General features: G+C 43.9%; 1 protein-coding gene across 2 annotated transcripts in view; it reads right to left on the minus strand.

Moving 5' to 3' along the window:
- Positions 1 to 23,756, minus strand: part of LOC124621842 (LIRP) — a 253,643-nt gene that overhangs the window by 35,847 nt on the left and 194,040 nt on the right. Inside the window, exon 1 of one of the 2 annotated variants that reach the window (XM_047147286.1) lies at positions 23,165 to 23,327. The exons of the other annotated variant lie outside the window; for it this stretch is intronic. Within the exon in view, the coding sequence (XP_047003242.1) occupies positions 23,165 to 23,299 (135 nt within the window). The 5' untranslated portion in view covers positions 23,300 to 23,327. Of the gene's footprint in view, positions 1 to 23,164; positions 23,328 to 23,756 lie in introns of those variants that run through there. 2 annotated transcript variants of the gene reach the window in all.

Below are 23,756 nucleotides of genomic sequence, written 5' to 3' on the forward strand. Positions count from 1 at the left end.
GATTGTGAGTGTGTTGCAGGGTAGGTTAATGTTAAGAAAAAAGTTCGGTACGTTGTGCAGTTTCCGAGTTAATTGGGATTGGAGTTAGCCAATCAGGGCGTAGCGCGCACACATTCAAGCGGCACGCCAAAAACGGGGTCGTCAAACGTGTTGTACGTTGGTTTCCTAAAACTGAACAAGAGAGCGATACGAAAATTGGACATAGGACGCTAGTAAGGATCAAATCCGAGCGGTTGAGCAGTCTCGTGCTCTACAATCTACTCTATGAGAACAACTGACATGAAAATCAAAATGATGCGACTGTAGAGAACCCTAAACGTATTATTTTGAAGTAGCGAACCAATGGCTGGAAAATAATGTTTATAGTTCACACGGTAGATGTTTCGAATGAGCAGTGCAAGAGTGACAACTGTACGTAAACTTATGTTTCATAAGAAATAATTGCGTACCGCATAGACGTTGGTGGCGCTATCCCGAAAAACAATGTATAATCGTCTGTAATGTGTCCACGGTGGAAGCTGCCACTGTTTACAGCTAGCGACTCTTCTCAGGATATTAGAGACATGCGTTTAATGTACGATGCAGCAAGATTCAGTGTCCGGAAAGCCGAACGGATGAAGAGCGGGAAATTTTGCAAGAGGAGTTGTCTTAACCGGAAGAAATCGATCTCTTTCTATAATATGGGTCGTTCAAGTCACAGTGAGCTGACAACATAGTCGCTGAAGAATTGTTCACTCACAAAATTGTGATGGGGTCGTGTTCGTTCGTGTGGCCGAGGAGACTCATCAATGGACACCCTTAAATAAGCATTTGGAAGAATACTACGCGATGGATACTGGTGGAGCGTCAACGTGTGCTAGCACTGGGAGGGGGGAAATGACTTTGAACACAGACTTTCATTCTGCCAAAGGATTACGTGGTAACACATGCATGAAGGCTAGCGTGTGTATCTTTGAATAGTTACTACGAGGAAAAGTTATTGCTATTTCAAGTAATTTGTTTATGTCAATAAATAAACAAATATTCGTTTCCAGTCACTACTTCCTTATAACGAAGTAAGTTTTACTTACATTAGGTCATCTGCCACTTTTATAGTTTTAACCCTAAAGGTTTGGGCTGCCTTTGGCAAAATGCTTAAGAAGAAATATGTCCGTCTTCTATCTTTGAACTCATGGTCCAACACATTCTATGCGCGTACATATTCGCAATAGCTTGGACGAATATACTCTTTGTAGCGTTGTTTTCTAATGTTCGTACCTCGATCGTATAGCACAGCTGCAGATCCCATACAAATTGGCCTGTTCCGCCGACACGACAAAGGGGATAACGTTTGAGGACTGAATGCACACAAGGGATTACACTAACTGTTTACAGGACCAGAATCGAACTGCAGCAACATTGGTCCTAATATTCTACTTACGTCCTATAACAGTTGTTCGCATATCTGAAAACGGCATTCATTCCCTGCTTTCTTCTGCCTCTCCACTCACATCCTCTTTAGACCTGTCTATTTGTTCCATTTGTGATTCCATAAAACTGCAGGTGTAGATACTTGAATTTCAAGTACCGGGTGATCAAAAAAGTCAGTATAAATTTGAAAACTTAATAAACCACGGAATAATGTACATAGAGAGGTAAAAATTGACACACATGCTTGGAATGACATGGGGTTTTATTAGAACAAAAAAAAACCACCCCATATTGCTAGACGCATGAAAGATCTCTTGCGCGCGTCGTTTGGTGATGATCGTGTGCTCAGCCGCCACTTTCGTCATGCTTGGCCTCCCAGGTCCCCAGACCTCAGTCCGTGCGATTACCGGCTTTGGAGTTACCTGAAGTCGCAAGTGTGTCGTGATCGACCGACATCTCAAGGGATGGTGAAAGACAACATCCGACGCCAATGCCTCACCATAACTCCGGACATGCTTTACAGTGCTGTTCACAACATTATTCCTCTACTTCAGGAATGATGGTGGACATATTGAGCATTTCCTGTAAAGAACATCATCTTTGCTTTTTCTTACTTTGTTATGCTAATTATTGCTATTCTGATCAGATGAAGCGCCATCTGTCGGACATTTTTTGAACGTTTGTATTTTTTTGGTTCTAATAAAACCCCACGTCATTCCAAGCATGTGTGTCAATTTGTACCTCTCTATCTACATTATTCCGTGATTTATTCAGTTTTCAAATTTATGCTGACTTTTTGATCACTCGGCGTATCTTCGATCTATCAATAAATACTTCTAGATAATAACGAATCCATTATTCCGTAGTTAATGTTCATACAATCAAATAAATCCGCCTGAGAGCAGCCAGTTATACTTTTATTCATCTGTCCCTAATATGGATTGCCGGTTCATACCGAGGTAAAACGGATGACATGGATTATCCCACAAGCTTTCCTGTTGGGTCAGCTCGATTAGCCTCATAATTGCCGCTGATATTCTTCAAAAAGCATGCAAATTTGTCAGTGAGGAGGCTAGGCTCTTTCGTACCAGCACACTAGGAAAAGCAAAATCCACCTTGGATAGTTTTGGAATATGGATCGTATAGCTTATGCTGTCCCAGAACTGAAGCTTATCCCGTAGATGATGATGATGATGATGATGATGATGATGATGATGATGAAGAGAGGAGTCAGTACCACCATAAGTTCACATACTTTCGAAACACATTTCTCACAAGCAAAATTCACAAGAATTTCCAACATCTAATCCCTATAGAGAGAGTGGTCCACATGAAATGCTTAAATAAATGCAAAGGAGCCCTCAGACACTTAGCTCTGAGTCTCACATAACACTTGATACCAGTATCGGTGATAACCCAGGCCGTTGGCTTCTCAGGCTTAGTTATCTCCAGCCAAGGTCAATCAACGGCGGGAACCGCCGCGGGGTATGTATCATCATTACAGAACGTCTGGCAACTCAATGATGCATGACCGTCAGCTGTTACCGTTTCCTGCCGTCTTTTGTTCCCCGCACTGCACTTGGGTTGCACCGGGCAACTCAACTGTCTTCTTCTCTGTTACAAACGGGGTCAAAAATTTCAGATTACGTTTTCCCGTTCAAAAACCGAAAGCATGAATTGTATAAAATGTCACCGCTCGTCTCGTGTCTGAGATAAACCCAAGTTTTCGACAGCTTCCACGACCTTTATCGTTGTTACTGATGATGCCAGCAGTGGAAATCGTTGAAAGTCGAAGTTTGTGCTCAAGTCTGACAAGGAAAATAATTTGAGAATGTATTTTACACGCCATATCTCGTAAAGCTAGTTTCAGAACTGCAATTGTTGCTCTGTTAGTTTCAGAACTGCAGTTGTGATTGCAATACCCGTTTTAAAATACGTAAATAAATAAATGAAATGGAAAAGCTCTTAACATAAAATATATGCTTCCATACATACGAGAATTATGGAAGTGTATGTATGTTCTACATTTCCTCCTAAACCACTGATCGATGTCAACAAAACTTGATACACATACCAGTTACTGTCTGGAGAGAACCACTCTGGGTAGAGACTCACCTACCTCTCAAAGGGGTAGGTGTGAAAAAGAAGTGTCTCCCGACGCGCACTACCCAGACTATATTCATCCAGTGTTTGACAAAGAGAGCACTTAGTGACTTGCAACCAACTTTACACCTCCCAACGCCCCCCCCCCCCCCTCCCCCTTCCAAAACGATGAAAGAAGAACAGGTTATCACTTACCACATTTTCGATGTTCATGCAGTGAGACGGCCGCATCGGGCATGGTCTTTTAATTTATTACTTCTTTATCACTAACTCCATTTGCAACACATTTTGCAGACAGTATTCCCATACTTGCAAAAATACATCGCTGTGTGACACACAGTTCAAGAAATATGACGTCATAAATTTTGAGGTGCATGGAAACGAAACTGCAGGGAAATATTCGCTAGAGACAGAAGTCAAACATGTGTACAAATGTGTTAAACATATGTGAATTATACTTGACATGTAAGTGCGTGGGCAGAGACGCAGGTAAAAAGCTCCTCCTAAACCAGAGAATCGATTTCAACCAAACTTGGTACGAATAATACACACTATCTGGAAAGAAATACTTTGGGATGATAACGTGGTGAGAGAGAGAGGGGGGGGGGGGGGGAGGAAATCGACAACAAGGAGAGGGAAGGAGGAGACAGATGGGTGGGAGGGGGAGATGGACAGAGGCGGAGTGGGAAACTGACAGAAACAGTAGAGGAGGAGTAGAAAGAGAGAGGGGAGAGGAAGAGGGGGACCGAGAGGGGGGAAGAATGAAATGGACAGGGAAAGGGAGGAAGAGCAGAAGGACAGAGATAGGGAAAAGGAGGAGATGGATGAGGCAGGGGGAGGGGAAGGGGATTATTTTAGAGTGGTTGACAGAGGAGGGAGGAGGAGATGGACAGATAGATGAGGAGTAAATGGAAAGAAAAAGGAAAGAGGAGGAGAAGCACAGAGGCACGGTGGAGGTAGGGGTGGATAGAGAGAGAGGTATAGAGGAGATGGATTAATACACACCTGGCAACAGTGTACACTCAGACAGTTGGTGTATCTAATGTTCAGTATGCTCTTATAGGTTTAATCGATGTCTTGTTTCTCAAGGGCTGTCAGAGAAGATCTTACACAAACTGAAGCAAAAGCTTACTCAAAATTTCTGCTTCCCAGACAAAGTGATCGATTCAGCACAATTTGTTGACGACTTGCATCTGATCCTATGTGTTATTTGTACTTGTAACGTCAATCTGTAGCTTCCTCTCGTTAAAAGTTAATCTATTTTACTGAAGCGTAAGACCAGTTTGTAGACCAACAAAGAAAATTTGACAAGCTCTCAGATGTCTAGCGGCTAAATGCCCTCCTCTGTCGGCCTATAGTGTATGTGAGATTCCATGTACGTGTGGTAAGGTCTAAACTGAAATTACAAACAGAAAAGTTAATACACATGTAAAGGAACACGACTAGGGGAAGTAGAAAAACGAGGTGTGGTAGAGCATGCTCTTCAATCCGAAAACCACGACATGAAGTATTCCGAAAGCAGAATTTTTTCCCCAATGACGAACTGTTATCCGTGGCTTTATGAGGAAGCCATCGACAGACGGGGACATAATAGGGCTATGAAATTTAATGATGTGTGGACAGTAGCTCTACAGAGTCGATGGATAATTTTTACAGACTGATTTCAATATCTAGGTTCTATCTGTGACAAGGATTATATCTGCCGATCACATCCTATTCTCACGGCATTTATGTCGCTCTCCGACGTCTGTCTCGTTGGCTATAATCAACGGAACCAGAAACACCTCTAAGGGTGTCCAAAGCGGCTCTGGACGAAACGTTAGGAACAAAAAAGTTTTATGGACTACGACCATACAACCCAAAAGATTCACCGGCGACTAAAACAACCGGTGGTCAAAAACTTCATTGTACCCGTATAGTTACTATGTATTCTACCCGGTACCCATGTAGCTCCTCCGAAATCTTTCTTATTCACTTTTCTCGGTTGACTAATTCTGAGAAGAAACACGCAAATTATGTAGACGCGTTACGTCTGAAATATGATACCATTCGACATTTGGGCAGTAGGTGTACACTAAGGTCATGGGGTACCTCGTAATATCGTGTCGGACCTACTTTTGCCCGATGTAGAGCAGCAACCCGACGTGGCATGGACTCAATTCGTTAGACATCATCTGCAGAAATACGGAGCCATGCTGCCTGTATAATTGCGAAAATGTTTTCGGTGCAAGATATCTTGCACCAACTGACCTCTCGATTACGTTCCGTAGATGTTCGATGGGGTTCAGTACGGGCTATCTGGGTGGCTACATCATTCACTCGAATTGTCCAGAATGTTCTTCAAACCAATCGCGAACAATTGTGGCCCTATGACATGGCACATTGGTATCCATAAAAATGAAGTCCTTGACTGGCTGCAAATGGTCTCAAAGTAGCCGAAAATAACTATTTCCAGTCAATGATCGGTTCAGTTGAATCAGAAAACGCAGTCTATTCCATGTAAACACAGTCCACACCATTATGGAGCCACCTCCAGTTTTAACAGTGCTTTGTTGACAACTGGTGCCCATGGCTTCGTGGGATCTGCGCCACACTCGAACCCTACTATCAGCTCTTACCAACAGAAATCGGGACTCATCTGAACAGGCCACGGTTTTCCTGTTGTGTAGGGTACAGCCGATGTGGTCACGAACCCGGAAGAGGCGCTTCTGGCGACGTCGTGCTGTTAGCAAAGGCACTCGCGTTGGTCGTCTGCTGCCATAGCCCGTTAATGCCAAATATCGCAGCACCGTCCTAACGGTTATTTCACGCAGATTTGCTAGTTTGTCAGCGCTCTCGGTCGTTAACTGAAACCCGTCGGTCACTGAGTAGTCCGTTGTGAGAGGTAATGCCTGATCTTTGGTATTCTCGGCACACTCTGGACACTGTGGGTCTCGGAATGTCGAATTCCCAAACGATTTTCGAAACTGAATGTCCCACGCTTTTAGCACCAACTACCACAATGCCTTCAAAGTCTATTAATTCCCGTCATGTGGCCATAACGACATCGGAAACCTTTTCACGTGAATCACCTGAGCACAAATACGGCTCCGCCAGTACACTGTCCTCTAATACCTTGTGTCCGCGCTACTGCCGCCAACTGTATACAGGGTGTTACAGAAAGGTACGGCCAAACTTTCAGGACAGATTCCTCACACACAAATAGAGAAAAGATGTTATGTGGACATGTGTCCAGAAACGCTTAATTTCCATGTTAGATCTCATTTTAGATTCGTCAGTATGTACTGTACTTCCTCGATTCACCGCCAGTTGGCCCGATTGAAGGAAGGTGATGTTGACTTCGGTGCTTGTGTTGACATGCGACTCTTTGCTCTACAGTACTAGCATCAAGCACATCAGTACATAGCATCAACAGGTTAGTGTTCATCACGAACGTGGTTTTGCAGTCAGTGCAATGTTTACAAATGCGCAGTTGGCAGATGCCTATTTGATGTATGGATTAGCACGGGGCAATAGCCGTGGCGCGGTACGTTTGTATCGAGACAGATTTCCAGAACGAAGGTGTCCCGACAGGAAGACGTTCGAAGCAATTGATCGGCGCCTTAGGGAGCACGGAACATTCCAGCCTATGACTCTCGACTGGGGAAGACCTACAGTAGAACGATGAGGACACCTGCAATGGACGAGGCAATTCTTCGTGCAGTTGACGATAACCCTAATGTCAGCGTCAGAGAAGTTGCTGCTGTACAAGGTAACGTTGACCACGTCACTGTATGGAGAGTGCTACGGGAGAACCAGTTGTTTCCGCACCATGTACAGCGTGTGCAGGCACTATCAGCAGCTGATTGGCCTCCACGGGTACACTTCTGCGAATGGTTCATCCAACAATGTGTCAATCCCCATTTCAGTGCAAATGTTCTCTTTACGGATGAGGCTTCATTCCAACGTGATCAAATTGTAAATTTTCACAATCAACATGTGTGGGCTGACGAGAATCCGCACGTAATTGTGCAATCACGTCATCAACACAGATTTTCTGTGAACGTTTGGGCAGGCATTGTTGGTGATGTCTCGATTGGGCCACATGTTCTTCCACCTACGCTCAGTGGAGCACGTTATCATGATTTCATACGGGATACTATACCTGTGCTGCTAGAACATGTGGCTTTACAAGTACGACACAACATGTGGTTCATGCACGATGGAGCTCCTGCACATTTCAGTCGAAGTGTTCGTACGCTTCTCAACAACAGATTCGGTGACCGATGGATTGGTAGAGGAGGACCAATTCCATGGCCTCCACGCTCTCCTGACCTCAACCCTCTTGACTTTCATTTATGGGGGCATTTGAAAGCTCTTGTCTACGCAATCCCGGTACTCTTCGTGTTCGTATTGTGGACGGCTGTGATATAATTTGCCATTCTCCAGGGCTGCATCGGCGCATCAGGGATTCCATGCGACGGAGGGTGGATGCATGTATCCTCGCTAACGGAGGACATTTTGAACATTTCCTGTAACAAAGTGTTTAAAGTCACGCTGGTACGTTCTGTTGCTGTGTGTTTCCATTGCATGATTAATGTGATCTGAAGAGAAGTAATAAAATGAGCTCTAAGATGGAAAGTAAGCGTTTCCGGACACATGTCCACATAACATATTAGCCCCCCAGAGTGGCCGAGCGGTTCTAGGCGCTACAGTCTGGAGCCGCGCGACCACTACGGTCGCAGGTTCGAATCCTGCCTCGGACATGGATGTGTGTGATGTTCTTAGGTTAGTTAGGTTTAAGTCATTCTAAGTTCTAGGGGACTGATGACCTCAGCAGTTAAGTCCCATAGTGCTCAGAGCCATTTGAACCACATCACATATTTTCTTCCTTTGTGTGTGAGGAATGTTTCCTGAAAGTTTGGCCGTACCTTTTTGTAACACCCTGTATGTGCGTGTCGCAAATCCATGACTTTCGTCACGTCAGTGTATGTTGCAGAGCAGAGAATCGGACAGCACGGTGGCGTTGGAGGCGACTGAACTGGCCAAACCGCTGGTGGACGAGGTCAGTGGTCCCGGCCGAGTGCACAATGAAAGTGGTGCCTTGATGGCTATTAACGGAGGCATCTGGCCGTCCGTAGGCGCCCCGGCCAGCTCATATGCTGCTCCAAATAGCGGGGACCAGCGCCGCATGGAGTGCGGGCAGAATCCAACCCGACCAACAAACACTGCTCCCGCACTACTTGCTCCAAGTATCGGCGTGTACGAAGCGTTCATCCACAATTGTATGAATGCTTGGTGTCTGTTCTCCCGGGCATGTTCGAAAGAACGAAGACCACGTATACATATAACTGATATACTTCGATGGAGCATGAATCTACAACCATCAGCGCGGTTGCACAATGATGTTCGACGTTCTTCGGGAATCAAAGTAGCGAGCACGGAGGACATGGATAGGTGGCGCTAGGTGAGAACGTAGGTCGTCTGAGAGGCGTGTCGGGATAGTCCGCGCAAATGCAATAAACGCTGTGTCCAGGTGGCGCAATGGCTGACGCAACTGCTTGGAAAGCAGGAGATCTCGGGTTCAAATTCTAGTCTGGCACACATTAAAAAAAAAAAAATGGTTCAAATGGCTCTGAGCACTATGGGACTTACGTCTGGGGTCATCAGTCCCCTAGAACATAGAACTACTTAAACCTAACTAACCTAAGGACATCACACACATCCATGCCCGAGGCAGGATTCGAACCAGCGAACGTAGCGGTCGCGTGGTTCCAGACTGAAGCGCCTACAACCGTTCGGCACCACCGGCCGGCACACATTTTCACTCACCGCCGCTGATTCCACATGAAATCTCGATGCAGCTGATGTGGTGTCACCGCCAGACACCACACTTGCTAGGTGGTAGTCTTTAAATCGGCCGCGGTACGTTAGTATACGTCGGACCCGCGTTTCGCCACTATCAGTGATTGCAGACCGAACGCCGTCACATGGCAGGTCTAGTCTAGAGAGACTCCCTAGCACTCGACTTTGCTAGCGATGGTTCACTGTCTACATACGCTCTCATTTGCAGAGACGACAGTTTAGCATAGCCTTCAGCTATGTCATTTGCTCCCCTAGTAAGGCGCCATTTTCAGTAACTATGAATGTATTCTGAACAGATAATATTGTGAATCATGTACCGTCAAGAGCGACGTTCATCATTAATGGACTAAAGTTAAGTATCAAACTAATTACGTCCGGTTTTGAATTCTAATTCCTTGTCATGTTCCAGACCTCACGTCAGTATAGTCCTTCCCTCCTCACGCCAGCCCTCGTGAGCTAAAACGCGTGCATTTCGGCCTCCACTAGTAACTCGGTGTTGGCTCTTCTGCCAACACAATAGTTGACATCAACAGTTTCTTTCCTTTTCTTCCTCCCTCCGTCCCTCCCCCACACCTTCAATTTACATAATATGTTCATCTACAAGCAGCTCCTGCGTGGGTCCTTGTCTGTGCTCACGGCAGACTTTGCTTACTCTGCAGTGGACACATATATTTCGTGTTTTGCGATGTTTTCCTACATTTTCTTCCATCGTGGGATTTATGTACGTGTATGTCTCCCACGGAAGCAGTGGTTCAAATGTTTCAAATGGCACTAAGCAATATGGGACTTAATATCTGAGGTCAACGGTCCCCTAGACTTAAGCCTAACTAACCTAAGGACATCACACACATTTAAGCCTGAGGCAGGATTTGAACCTGCGACCGTAGCAGCCACGTGGTTCCGGACTGATGCGGAACAATGCTAGATCGTTACACACTTACAAAATTCCAGAACTGTGCTTATACCAGGGAGATATATATTTTAATTTGCTGTCGCTCGGCTCTTTCCACGCTAGAAATTTGATACTAAAAAGAAACAAAATTGTGGGTTGCTCATCATCCAAATTGTTTATTTATTTAACATATGTATTGCCACATTATTGATACGACTTAATGTAGACTGATTTGGTAGTCTAACTTTGGTCGCCTTTTATAATTTTTACTTTTGATACACAAAGTGCTTCCAGCTACACTAGCAAGCAAAACTTAATGCCAAAAAAATAGTTCAAATGGCTCTGAGCGCTATGGGACTCAACTGCTGTGGTCATAAGTCCCTTAGAACTTAGAACTACTTAAACTTAACTATCCTAAGGACAGCACACAACACCCAGCCATCACGAGGCAGAGAAAATCCCTGACCCCGCCGGGAATCGAACCCGGGAACCCGGGCGTGGGAAGCGAGAACGCTACCGCACAACCAGGAGATGCGGGCACTTAATGACAGAGGTAACTTCCGTGTGATAGGTCACTGACAAGTAACATACACCGATGAAACTTGCATCATACGTAGAAAGAACTGCCAAAGTATAGAACAGAATTTAATTGAAAGAAATATACGACGAGAGAACAAAAATTTCACTTTTATTCAGTGCCGATAATTGTACTAAAGTCACCGCGAGCATGATATTGGTTCCCATCAAAGAAAATATCTCGTATATCCACGAATTATACAGGGTGAACAATGATAAAACAAACAAACTGCAGGGCCAGATTCCTGACTAGAAACGGACGAAAAAAGGCTCTATGAATACGTGTTCGGAAATGGACGGTGTGCGTGCAACGACATCAGATTGTCCCGGAACACAGTACAGAAATGCATCGCATCCACTTTCCAACAGACCATCTGATCAAAGTGGCCTTCATGGGATTGTAGGTGACAGAGATAGTAGCGGCTGTCATTCAGGATACACATAACCGTACTTTCGCTTACGCCATTTGGTGGGCCACTTGCCTGGAACTTCTACTAGGGTTCGTCTCAACATCCTGTAGAACCCGGCCCTCCAACTGTGGTGTACGAACAGTCCTCCACCTCCCTGCATATTCGTCTGTCTGGAAGGACCCACGCTCACGAAAACGCCCAAAAAGGTCTTGAAATATTGTGATGTGGTTGGTGTCGGTGAGGGTACTTGTTTTGGTATAGCAGTGCTGCATCTCGATCGTTTCCGTCTACTGGCCGTACACATACACCATCTCGGCTTGTTCCCGACATGAATACTGGACCATTCTGCGGCTTCCAGTACGATGCGTCAGTCACACGGCCTGCAGAACAAAAGGAACACGCGGCACGTGGTCAGAGAGACTCATTGGTCAGCGCCATCTACCGTGACAACGATGCATTTCCGGACACATGTTCGTATGACCTTGTTTACTCCATTTCCGGTCAGGAACCCGTCCCTGCAATTTGTCGGTTTTATTAACATACACCCTGCCAAGCACGTGGAGAAGATGAGTGACCCAATTCCGAAAAGGACTGCCTTTCTTGGCTATGTGACACGAATGTGTCCAGGAAGGATATCTATAAGACCCTTAACCTACTTCGAAAATAAGAAAACCAAATAGACATGGTTGACAGAAGTTGAAAAAGATCTGCGAGAATTGGAAATTTCTTCCAAATATATTCAGGCTTCCAGAAAAAGTTGAAGTTGAAGACAGGAAAGGCGTGGGCCGGAGAGGAAAAAGAACAACGCCGGAACGAATGCTGGATCAACGGGCAGTAGTCAAAGCTCAGAAAAAGACACATTCGAAATGACGTGGCCCCTAGTTGGTCGAAACGAAGAAAGAAGAAATATGACTGGACTACTGCATATTAAAAATATGGTATTACACTGTTTCATTACACTGTGAGCCTAACATGATTCGTCGTAATTTTTTCAAGTATAGTTAGTGTTCCACAAACGAAATTAATGCATTAATGAAGCCTTCTGTTGTTAGTAAGATCAAAATTTGGAGATTTATGGTAAGGTCTTGTGGGACCAAACTGCCGAGGTCATCGGTCCCTAAGCTTACACACTACTTAATCTAACATAAAATAGCTTACGCTAAGGACAACACACACACCCATGCCCGAGGGAGGACCCGAACCTCCGAGGGAGGGAGCCGCGCGAACCGTGACAAGGCACCCAACCGCTCGGCTACCCCGCGCGGCTTAGTAAGATCAAATTCATATTTAAGTACAAAACAAAGTGAGGATTTTTAACTGAATTTATTTATCTTGTTAAGCGTTTTACGGCTCACAAGGCCATCATCAGTCAACATGCCATCATCGTTAAGGACGGCAATATGCAGGAATAGCACTCTGAAAAATAATAAATTCAGAAGTCGCTGGAAAATTCGTAAGACACGAAACAATGAATTAACTGTAAGATTGCAGAAATGTTACAGTTAAAGTGAATTTTACAACTAATAATCAAACTTCCTGGCAGATTAAAACTGTGTGCGCGACCGAGACTCGAACTCGGGGCCTTTGCCTTTCGCGGGCAAGTGCTCGCAGGAGAGCTTCTGTAAAGTTTGGAAGGTAGGAGACGAATACTGGCAGAAGTAAAGTTGTGAGGACCGGGCGTGAGTCGTGCTTCGGTAGCTCAGTTGGTAAAAAAAAAAAAAAAAAAAAAAAAAAAAAAAAAAAAAAAAAAAAAAGAGAGAGAGAGAGAGAGAGATAGAGCACTTGCCCGCGAAAGGCAAAGGTCCCGAGTTCGAGTCTCGGTTGGGCACACAGATTTAATCTGCCAGAAAGTTTCATATCAGCGCACACTCCGCTGCAGAGTGAAAATCACATTCTGGAAACTAATAATCAGTTTCGTTTTACTGTACGTAGGAGACATCATGTAATGCACTCTTTTTTTTGTCGGTGAAGTCTTTTGGTGTAAGACTTGCTTTTAGGAATCTTATGTAGCGCACGAAGTCTATTGTTAGAAGTTGGTTGGCTGGTTGGTTGTTTGGGGAAGGAGACCAGACAGCGAGGTCATCGGTCTCATCGGATTAGGGAAGGACGGGGAAGGAAGTCGGCCGTGCCCTTTGAAAGGAACCATCCCGCCATTTGCCTGGAGCGATTTAGGGAAATCACGGAAAACCTAAATCAGGATGGCCGGACGCGGGATTGAACCGTCGTCCTCCCGAATGCGAGTCCAGTGTCTAACCACTGGGCCACCTCGCTCGGTCTATTGTTAGAAGTATTTGACACATGTATGAAACGTAAGTCAGAAGTGAATTTACTGTAATTACCACAAAGAAATAGTATGTTTATCTCGAAAAATACTGCAAATGGACACTACATACTGTATATACACTAACAGTAATTATTAAATACGTTATAAAAATTTTTATAGGCCACTGCTACCTAAAAATATTTGCGATACAATGTTCGCTAGAATCCTCCACGAATGTGTGACACTACCAACAGGATTAACATGAGATATCGAAATTTTACAAAGAAAGGAGAGTACAAATTATTCACAGATCTACGCGACGTACGTGATTTGCGACAAAAATGTTCGCCAATCTCAGTTGCTTTGGCACCAGAAGAAACTCAGCAGAAATAGTGAATGTGTTAAGGACATAAACAATAACCTATTTTTGTTGAATAAATCAGCAACCAGTTGCATAAAAGACATATTATTTCTCGACCTGTTTCAGGCACCTAGTGCCCTTCTTCAGAAGATTAGCATTGTCGTATTATTAGTGAGCGTCAAAAACAAACAAGTGTATGCAGCACAATGCTCTAACCATGCGGATAAAAGTGCATGTACAAATACCATATTTGTCCAATAGTACGCTGCATACTCTTGTTTATTTTTGACGCTCGATAACTTTTCCAATAAATACTCTTACATTTACTGAGGATGGACACAGTACTAAAAATCTGTTTGTCGTGAATATCGGGAATCCCTGCAGACACGCAGATGCCACTTACATGATGGTTACTAATGGCATCACGCACAAACTCACAGTTAGACCACCGGCGTTCCTTCCGTTGATAGAACGGACAATGTTTAATACAAGACAAATTAATGATTTATAATATGGCTTTGGAGAGTCTTTGGTGCTATTCGCTAAGGACGCGAATGTATGTAGAGTGGTCACAGGGCTACAAAAACGAGACGATGTCCAGGCGATCTATTATCTGCAGTTTCAGCGTAAGTAAATTTAACGTAAAGCATGAAAATAAAAGAAAAGATCTGAAACTGCTGGTGCCTTTCATTGCTGATCAACCACAGGGATCTGCTACGGGAGTGAAACACAAAGAGGCTTCCAAGAAAGCCATCTATGCCGTAAAGAAATAGGAACTAACCGACGAAGGCTGTCGCTCACAAAATCATCACTCAGACCAATGCTTGAAAACTTTTCTTCCGCGTAAAAGCCAAAACAAACTTGACTTATCAGGACAAGGTCCAAAGAGTAGCTGCTCGATACCTCACACGATTTTTTAATCAGCGTCACGCAAATGCTGAAAAGCCACCAGTGTAAAAAGTTGCGACAAGCACACTAAACATCACGGGATGGACTTCTCTTAATATCCCGAAGAAAATTCGAGTACAGAAGCGTATTACTTCCTGTATATCTGTACAGAGCACTGTAATCTCCACGGAAGAGGATACTTAAGATTTCTTTAATGTTGTTGTTGTTCTGGTCTTCAGTCCTGAGACTGGTTTGATGCAGCTCTCCATGCTACTCTATCCTGTGCAAGCTTCTTCATCTCCCAGTACCTACTGCAACCTACATCCTTCTGAATCTGCTTAGATTTTTTGTTTGTATTCATCTCTTGGTCTCCCTCTACGATTTTTACCCTCCACGCTGCCCTCCAATACTAAATTGGTGACCCCTTGATGCCTCAGAACATGTCCTACCAACCGATCCTCCTTTCAAGACACTGTCCATTCCATTCAACTGCTCTTCCAAGTCCTTTGCTGTCTCTGACAGAATTACAATGTCATCGGCGAACCTCAAAGTTTTTATTTCTTCTCCATGGATTTTAATACCTACTCCGAATTTTTCTTTTGTTTCCTTTACTGCTTGCTCAATATACAGATTGAACAACATCGGGGAGAGGCTACAACCCTGTCTTACTCCCTTCCCAACCACTACTTCCCTTTCAGGTCCCTCGACTCTTATAACTGCCATCTGGTTTCTGTACAAATTGTAAATAGCCTTTCGCTCCCTGTATTTTACCCCTGCCACCTTCAGAATTTGAAAGAGAGTATTCCTGTCAACATTGTCAAAAGCTTTCTCTAAGTCTACAAATGCTAGCACCGTAGGTTTGTCGTTCCTTAATCGTAAGGTCAGTATTGCCTCACGTTTTCCAACATTTCTACGGAATCCAAACTGATCTTCCCCGAGGTTGGCTTCTACTAGTTTTTCCATTCGTCTGTAAAGAATTCGTGTTAGTATTTTGCAGCTGTGACTTATTAAACTGATAGTTCGGTAATTTTCACATATGTCAACACCTGCTTTCTTTGAGATTGGAATTATTAAATTCTTCTTGAAGTCTGAGGGTATGTCGCCTGTTTCATACATCTTGCTCACCAAATGGTAGACTTTTGTCAGGACTGGCTCTCCCAGGGCCGTCAGTAGTTCCAATGGAATGTTGTCTACTCCCGGGGCCTTGTTTCGATTCAGGTCTTTCAGTGCTCTGTCAAACTCTTCACGCAGTATCGTATCTACCATTTCATCTTCATCTACATCCTCTTCCATTTCCATAATATTGTCCTCAAGTACATCGCCATTGTATAGACCCTCTATATACTCCTTCCACCTTTCTGCTTTCCCTTCTTTGCTTAGAACTGGGTTTCCATCGCCGGCCGCGGTGGCCGTGCGGTTCTAGGCGCTCCAATCCGGAGCCTCGCTGCTGCTACGGTCGCAGGTTCGAATCCTGCCTCGGGCATGGGTGTTTGTGATGTCCTTAGGTTAGTTAGGTTTAAGTAGTTCTAAGTTCTAGGGGACTGATGACCACAGCAGTTGAGTCCCATAGTGCTCAGAGCCATTTGAACCATTTGGGTTTACATCTGAGCTCTTAATATTCATAAAAGTCGTTCTCTTACCTCCAAAGATCTCTTTAATTTTCCTGTAGGCAGTATCTATCTTACCCCTAGTGAGATAAGCCTCTACATCCTTACATTTGTCCTCTAGCCATCCCTGCTTAGCCATTTTGCACTTCCTGTCGATCTCATTTTTGAGACGTTTGTATTCCTTTTTGCCTGCTTCATTTACTGCATTTTTATATTTTCTCCTTTCATCAATTAAATTCAATATTTCTTCTGTTACCCAAGGATTTCTACTAGCCCTCGTCTTTTTACCTACTTGACCCTCTGCTGCCTTCACTACTTCATCCCTCAAAGCTACCCATTCTTCTTCTACTGTATTTCTTTCCCCCATTCCTGTCAATTGTTCCCTTATGCTCTCCATGAAACTCTGTACAACCTCTGGTTCTTTCAGTTTATTCAGGTCCCATCTCCTTAAATTCCCACCTTTTTGCAGTTTCTTCAGTTTTAATCTACAGGTCATAATCAATAGATTGTGGTCAGAGTCCACATCTGCCCCTGGAAATGTCTTACAATTTAAAACCTGGTTCCTAAATCTCTGTCTTACCATTATATAATCTATCTGATACCTTTTAGTATCTCCAGGGTTCTTCCATGTGTGCAACCTTCTTTCATGATTCTTAAACCAAGTGTTAGCTATGATTATGTTGTGCTCTGTGCAAAATTCTACCAGGCGGCTTCCTCTTTCATTTCTTAGCCCCAATCCGTATTCACCTACTGCGTTTCCTTCTCTCCCTTTTCCTACACTCGAATTCCAGTCACCCATGACTGTTAAATTTTCGTCTCCCTTCACTATCTGAATAATTTATTTTATTTCATCATACATTTCTTCAATTTCTTCGTCATCTGCAGAGCTAGTTGGCATATAAACTTGTACTACTGTAGTAGGTGTGGGCTTCGTGTCTATCTTGGCCACAATAATGCGTTCACTATGCTGTTTGTAGTAGCTTACCCGCATTCCTATTTTCCTATTCATTATTAAACCTACTCCTGCTTTACCCCTATTTGATTTTGTGTTTATAACCCTGTAGTCACCTGACCAGAAGTCTTGTTCCTCCTGCCACCGAACTTCACTAATTCCCACTATATCTAACTTTAACCTATCCATTTGCCTTTTTAAATTTTCTAACCTACCTGCCCGATTAAGGGATCTGACATTCCACGCTCCGATCCGTAGAACGCCAGTTTTCTTTTTCCTGATAACGACGTCCTCTTGAGTAGTCCCCGCCCGGAGATCCGAATGGGGGACTATTTTACCTCCGGAATATTTTACCCAAGAGGACGCCATCATCATTTGATCATACAGTAAAGCTGCATGCCCTCGGGAAAAATTACGGCTGTAGTTTCCCCTTGCTTTCAGCCGTTCGCAGTACCAGCACAGCAAGGCCGTTTTGGTTATTGTTACAAGGCCAGATCAGTCAATCATCCAGACTGTTGCCCTTGCAACTACTGAAAAGGCTGCTGCCCCTCTTCAGGAACCACACGTTTGTCTGACCTCTCAACAGATACCCCTCTGTTGTGGTTGCACCTACGGTAAGGCTATCTGTATCGCTGAGGCACGCAAGCCTCCCCACCAACGGCAAGGTCCATGGTTCATGGGGGGGGATTTCTTTAATGCAAGGACGAAAATTTGGGAATTGCTTGTGCGTCACTGCGTGACCTATCTTTTTTTATAAATTTTTGCTACATAATCTACATAAAAGGGACATTTAGCTAGCTGAAGACTAGTTGTAGACAAGTCTGAACACCCTTCCTTGGAAGTCGTTATGAAACACTGTATGTTTTTCATCAGATTTGCTATTTCAAAGTTTTATAGCGAAACATAAATCCTCCCACCAAGTAAGCCTGTGACCATTTTCTCTACCTTTCTTAATAAATGCTTGCTGCTCTCAGTCCAACATTACGAGTCCTGCAAACTTGAACATCTACATGCTGTTCAAAATTTTGTAAGAAGTATCTGGGGAGGAATACGGACTATCCCTGGTTTATGGTAAATGAGCAAGTCTATCATTTGCGTTGTCTGCATGTGAGTCTTGAGGAATTAGTGTAATGGAACCTCGTTTATCCGGTCCTATCTGGTTCATGCGCATCTTTTTTTGTATTTTAGTACAGTGACGGTACAATTGTTGGTACTCAGAGGATAATAGAATCAAGAAACTACTGAGAAAATCGTTAAATTTAAATCCAACTAACTGGCATACACAGAGTCTAGTAAGGTGTCAGTTAACAAGTTGACACTGGATTGTACAGTTTATTACAGGTGTAAAATGACACCAGAAAAGGTGAAGGTGGTAGTTTCCATTGACCAAAAGTTAGATGTACTGCATACCATGGATAAAAGAGAATTGTTGAAATATTTTGCTACTCAATTTGGCGTTGAAGCACTGCTAAGATTTCAGGAAGTCCATGCATAGGTTTTATAAATGACTGGCTGCAAAATGATAATGACATTGGCACGGTATGATTTCTGATGACGAAATTATTGCCGTTCGTTCGACAGTAGACAATGATAGTAGTGATGATGGATTAGTTGACGAAATTGGCGCTCAGTCTGAAGAGGTTATGACAAATAAAAAGGTAACAATGCAGCTGGTTAGTTTGGAATGGTTCAAATGGCTCTGAGCACTATGGGACTTAACATCTATGGTCATCAGTCCCCTAGAACTTAGAACTACTTAAACCTAACTAACCTAAGGACATCACAGAACACCCAGTCATCACGAGGCAGAGAAAATCCCTAATTTGGAATGCCAAGCGGGAAGACTACGGCCGAAGTACTCTCTATTGCTTGTGAAATAGCTGCCTAATTGCACATGAATCTAACTCAAAAGAAACTTTCTGATTAATATATATAATACTCACTGCTTTTTTTAATGTCTAGTCTACATTTTTATGAAAAAATGTGTAATTTTTGTCTTTATTTGAAAATAAAAATAACGTATGTGGTATTTAAGACATATCATTTAATTTGTTTCTGGATTTCAAGATCATGCAGATTTGCATTTGTACAGGAGATCGACGGTCCCAGCCAGTTCGGATAAAAAAGTTCTCCCAAAGATTTACAGAGCGTAGTGCCGCAGGCGATAAGACATAAGATTAGTATCCTAGTGTAACTGAGTTCAAACATCTGCTCTGCCATATTGATTTCGGTACTCGAGGCATACCTGCATCAATTGAAGCAAATTCCTTAAAACAGGCCAATATCATTCGCTTGCCTGCTCCAAATGCTCCAGCACTCATTAAATGTAGCCTCCCTTCTTCCTCGTTTTGCGAGTGATTTATTGAACGGTGGACGGAATCAACGCTTTTAGGTTTAGTCAAAAGCAATAATTTACTCTGAGCTACATCACGAAGTAAGGCTGGGACACTCTCCTGAACAAGTATTACTACAATGTTTGGTGTTTGACGTCTATTTGTACAACAGCGCCAGCTGCAAAAGTGTGCAACTGCTAATAATACTTTCCAATGCGCCATTAGCATACTGCGTCAACTGTTGTGATCTTCTCGCTTTTCCCTGAGGCACTCCCGAAATTCCTTTCGTGTGTTTGAATGAGTCACCGTGCAGTGTAACAGGATAATGAATCGCGCTCTGCGTGTCAACAACTCCCCCGTGTGGTCGCGTACCTGCCTAAGCATCTCATACCACATGCGCCTCGCATAATACGCTCTGCAGGACGATTAGAAACTTTTCGAGCGTATATGGAAGAATGTCGGCTATTGCTCTCCCCGCGTAATATCTGCGAATGGGGTGGCAAAGGGGGAAAATAGTGGCGGTTCTATATTTACCCCTCTGTAAGGTAACTTACTGGGTACACTATAGGTCCGAAAGGGTTTTTTCAGTCTTCATGACATTAAATCTGTGTAACGAACTCGGGGCCGAATCCAAACGCTTTCGTAGGAGCTGCGCGCACCAGATTAGCTACCCAATCACGCCTCACTGTCCAACTTACGGTTCAACTCTAGAAATCCCCAGACAGATTAAAAAATTGTTCCCGACCGGGACTCAAACCCATAACATTGCTTTCTGTGGTCAATGGTCGTACAACTAAGCGCAGATGGAAAGAACATTGTCCATGAAACGTTAAGTTCGTCCGCAACAGGGTACTAATCTTCCAGGGAATTTTTTAAGAAAAATACCCTCCGCTACTCAGTGAAATTGTCATTCCGTTGCTTAAATCTACTTATACATTGACCTACATCTGCGTATGTACTTCGAGAGGCACTGGACAGGGCATGGCGGAGGGCAAATCATACCAATGTTATCGATTTTCTTTTCTATTCCGTTTGCGTTTTGAACGATGGTAAAATTGTCTATATGACTCCCTGCACGTCATAATTATTTTTATTTTGTTGCCATGATCTCTACGCAAGATACACTTACGATGGTCTTCTAGTAACAGAAAACTAAAAAAACTAAATTTTGCGATCAGGCCCAGAGCCGAGAAATGCCGACCGACTGCCCTATCATCTTGTGCCATGTGGCGTCTTTCAGGTGAGTAGCACTGTTCAGTAGGCATAATTAGGTCGAAAGCATCCCGTTCCAGTCTCCAACCACGGTAAAATCCCTGGAAGTGCCAGGAATTGAACCTGTGTCCTCCGCGTGGCAGACAGACTGGCTGACCTCTCATAAGGGGACCGCGCGAACTTCTCCACACCTATTTGATTCGGTCTGATAGGCTGCGTACGTAACGACTAAGACTTCAACATACCTAAACAAGAAGACTCAACGCTAATTCGTTTTCGAGCAAGTCGACTCTGAAAATTTCAGGCGTGCTCATATACTTTGTATGGCCGCTCCAAACCAAGGAGTCCGTAGGTGAGCGTGTAATGGCTCCGTTTCACAAGCGCCAGGTCTGGGGATTGAATTTTTTCCGTTCCCACATAATTCTAACTTCATATTTATTATGATGTGATGAGTGAATGAGTAAATTATCAGTATTTAATGATTCATTCATCATTTTCATAATCTTCGTCGTGAAGAAAGGAGAAAAATATTTTTTCGTAAGAAGATTTGAAATAAAAGATAGATACACAAGAACTTTCGGATAGATCAATATAGTCATTTTACTTATATTATTGAATCTACAAGTGTAATGTGTAATCTACGGAGCACTGCAAAAATCATGTGTATGCTAATCATAAAAATATTGAAAACAATAATTATTGCGATGAACAACACGTGTAATGGGCGCCGAATTTTTGGATGTGCATTGTTTTTTCAATCTATCTATCGCGAAAAAAATTTGATTTATATCCATAAACGGTTCTTCGTAATCACGCAGTCTCCTGGCGTACCATGTATATATGTTGTTAGAAACACGTGGGAATGAAAGAAGCAAGTTTCGATCCAGAAATCTAGCGCTTGTGAAAGTCGACTCCTACACGCTGGCCTACGGGCTCCTTGGCTAGGAGAGACCATATAGAAAGATTTTCTCGAAAACGGTTGAGAGTTGCGTCTTCCTGTTCACGTATTTCGCAGTCCCAGTCGTGCCCTACATACGCTGTCAACACGAATCAGATCGATGAGGGGAAGTTCGTATGCTCCCCATGTCAGCTACGGAGGCAGACGTCCTTATAACCGAGCTGGTTCCCAAAATTTAGCGAACAGAATTTGGCGAGAACTATGTCGTCTTTCTTCCAAAAATCCCATTTAACTTGTAAATAACAGATTTCAGCTATCAGTCGTCCTTTTTCAATTTTATTGGCAGATCTGCCAATAAAATTTAGAAAGGACGACTGATAGCTGAAATCTATTATTTACACGTCAATCAATAACAGACGCTGAGTGCGACAGCCTTCTGAATGGAATGTAACTTGATGAATCCCATTTAAGTTCCCCGAACATTATTGTTACAGTTTCGTATTGGCTACACCAACCTGTTACGATCCTAGCAGCGCCCCTCGAAATTTGTTCGATATCTGTTGTCATTTATATTTAAAAACACTCCAAACACGGGGACAGCATTCTAGAATAGGCCACGGTAGTGACTTGTGCGCGGTTTCCTTTACAGATGCATTACATTTTCCCAGAACCCTTCTAACGAATTTAAGTGTTCCATCCACTGATTTTACACGATCGTGCCATTTCATATACCTTTTCACTATTTACCCATGAGTGTCTATGTGATGTGCTCAAGATTTGTCCGAAAGTTCTTATGTATCCATCTTTTATTTCAAATCTTCTTACGAAAAAAGTTTTTTCTCCTTTCTTCAGGACGAAGATTGTGAAAATATTGAATGAATCATTAAATACTAATAACTTACACACTCACTCATCACTCATACTAAATATAATATTAAAATTATGTGGGAACGGAAAAAATTCTATCCCGAGCTGGCAAACATCACGTGCTATTGGGTTCTTTTCCTCCAAGATACACAGCGAACTTCAAACTACAAATGGTTCAAATGGCTCTGTGCACTATGGGACTTAACATCTGAGGTCATCAGTCCCCTTGAACTTAGAACTACTTAAACCTAACTAACCTAAGGACGACACACACATCCATGCCCGAGGCAGGATTCGAACCTGCGACCGTGGCGGTCGGTCGGTTCCAGTCTGAAGCGCCTCTTCGAACTACAAATGTAAATTTAAATGTGGAAATGAGAAGTACTACCTCATGCTAGTTTACAGCCATTAAAAGCTTTGGACGCTCTCCATCCCCACGACTGTTCGAGCATGCTTATGAGGCTCCGGGCACCCAGCTGCAAGGCGCTGCGAACCGCCAAGCTGCGCCTTGCAGCCGGGTTGTCCCGAGAGCGAGGCCGGTCGCTCACCATGTCTGGCGTCTGCAGAGGCTGCGGGTGAGAGGTGTGGTGAGATGAGGAGCTGTCACAGCTTGCAGGAGTGCCGAGTGCCGCCTGGCCGACCAACCCGCGGACTGGCGGCTCCGCCAGACGGCCGCTAGACATGGTCCTCAGCCCCTCCTACGTCGCCAAATCCTCCCCCCTCCGGCGCACGCACCCCACCATCTCTCCTGGCCACGGGCAGGCAGCAGCTCGCGTGGGGACCACAGCACGCCGCGGGCGCATGCACTGCGCTGCCTCGGGGCCCCTCCACTCACTCTCTCACTGAGTGTCGGCAGGACGAGGCGGTCCAGTAGATGCCAGACTGGACCCGTACTCTTCAGGGGCGGAGTTCTCCGTCCCGTCGTCCTGATTTGTTTCTCTGCATAGCTGAAGGGAATGTTGGGATGTTCTTCTTGAACTGGTCACGGCCGGATTCCCTCCTCCGTTCCTGTCCATTGCGTGCTGGCGCCCGTTCTATTCCAAACTCGTTGAAGGGCCATACGCCAGGACCACTTATATTCACCGTGTTAAACATACTGGGTGATCAAAACGTCAGTATAAATTTGAAAACTTAATAAAC

The sequence above is a fragment of the Schistocerca americana genome, chromosome 7 (assembly GCF_021461395.2).
Source record: "Schistocerca americana isolate TAMUIC-IGC-003095 chromosome 7, iqSchAmer2.1, whole genome shotgun sequence".
Lineage (NCBI taxonomy): Eukaryota > Metazoa > Arthropoda > Insecta > Orthoptera > Acrididae > Schistocerca > Schistocerca americana.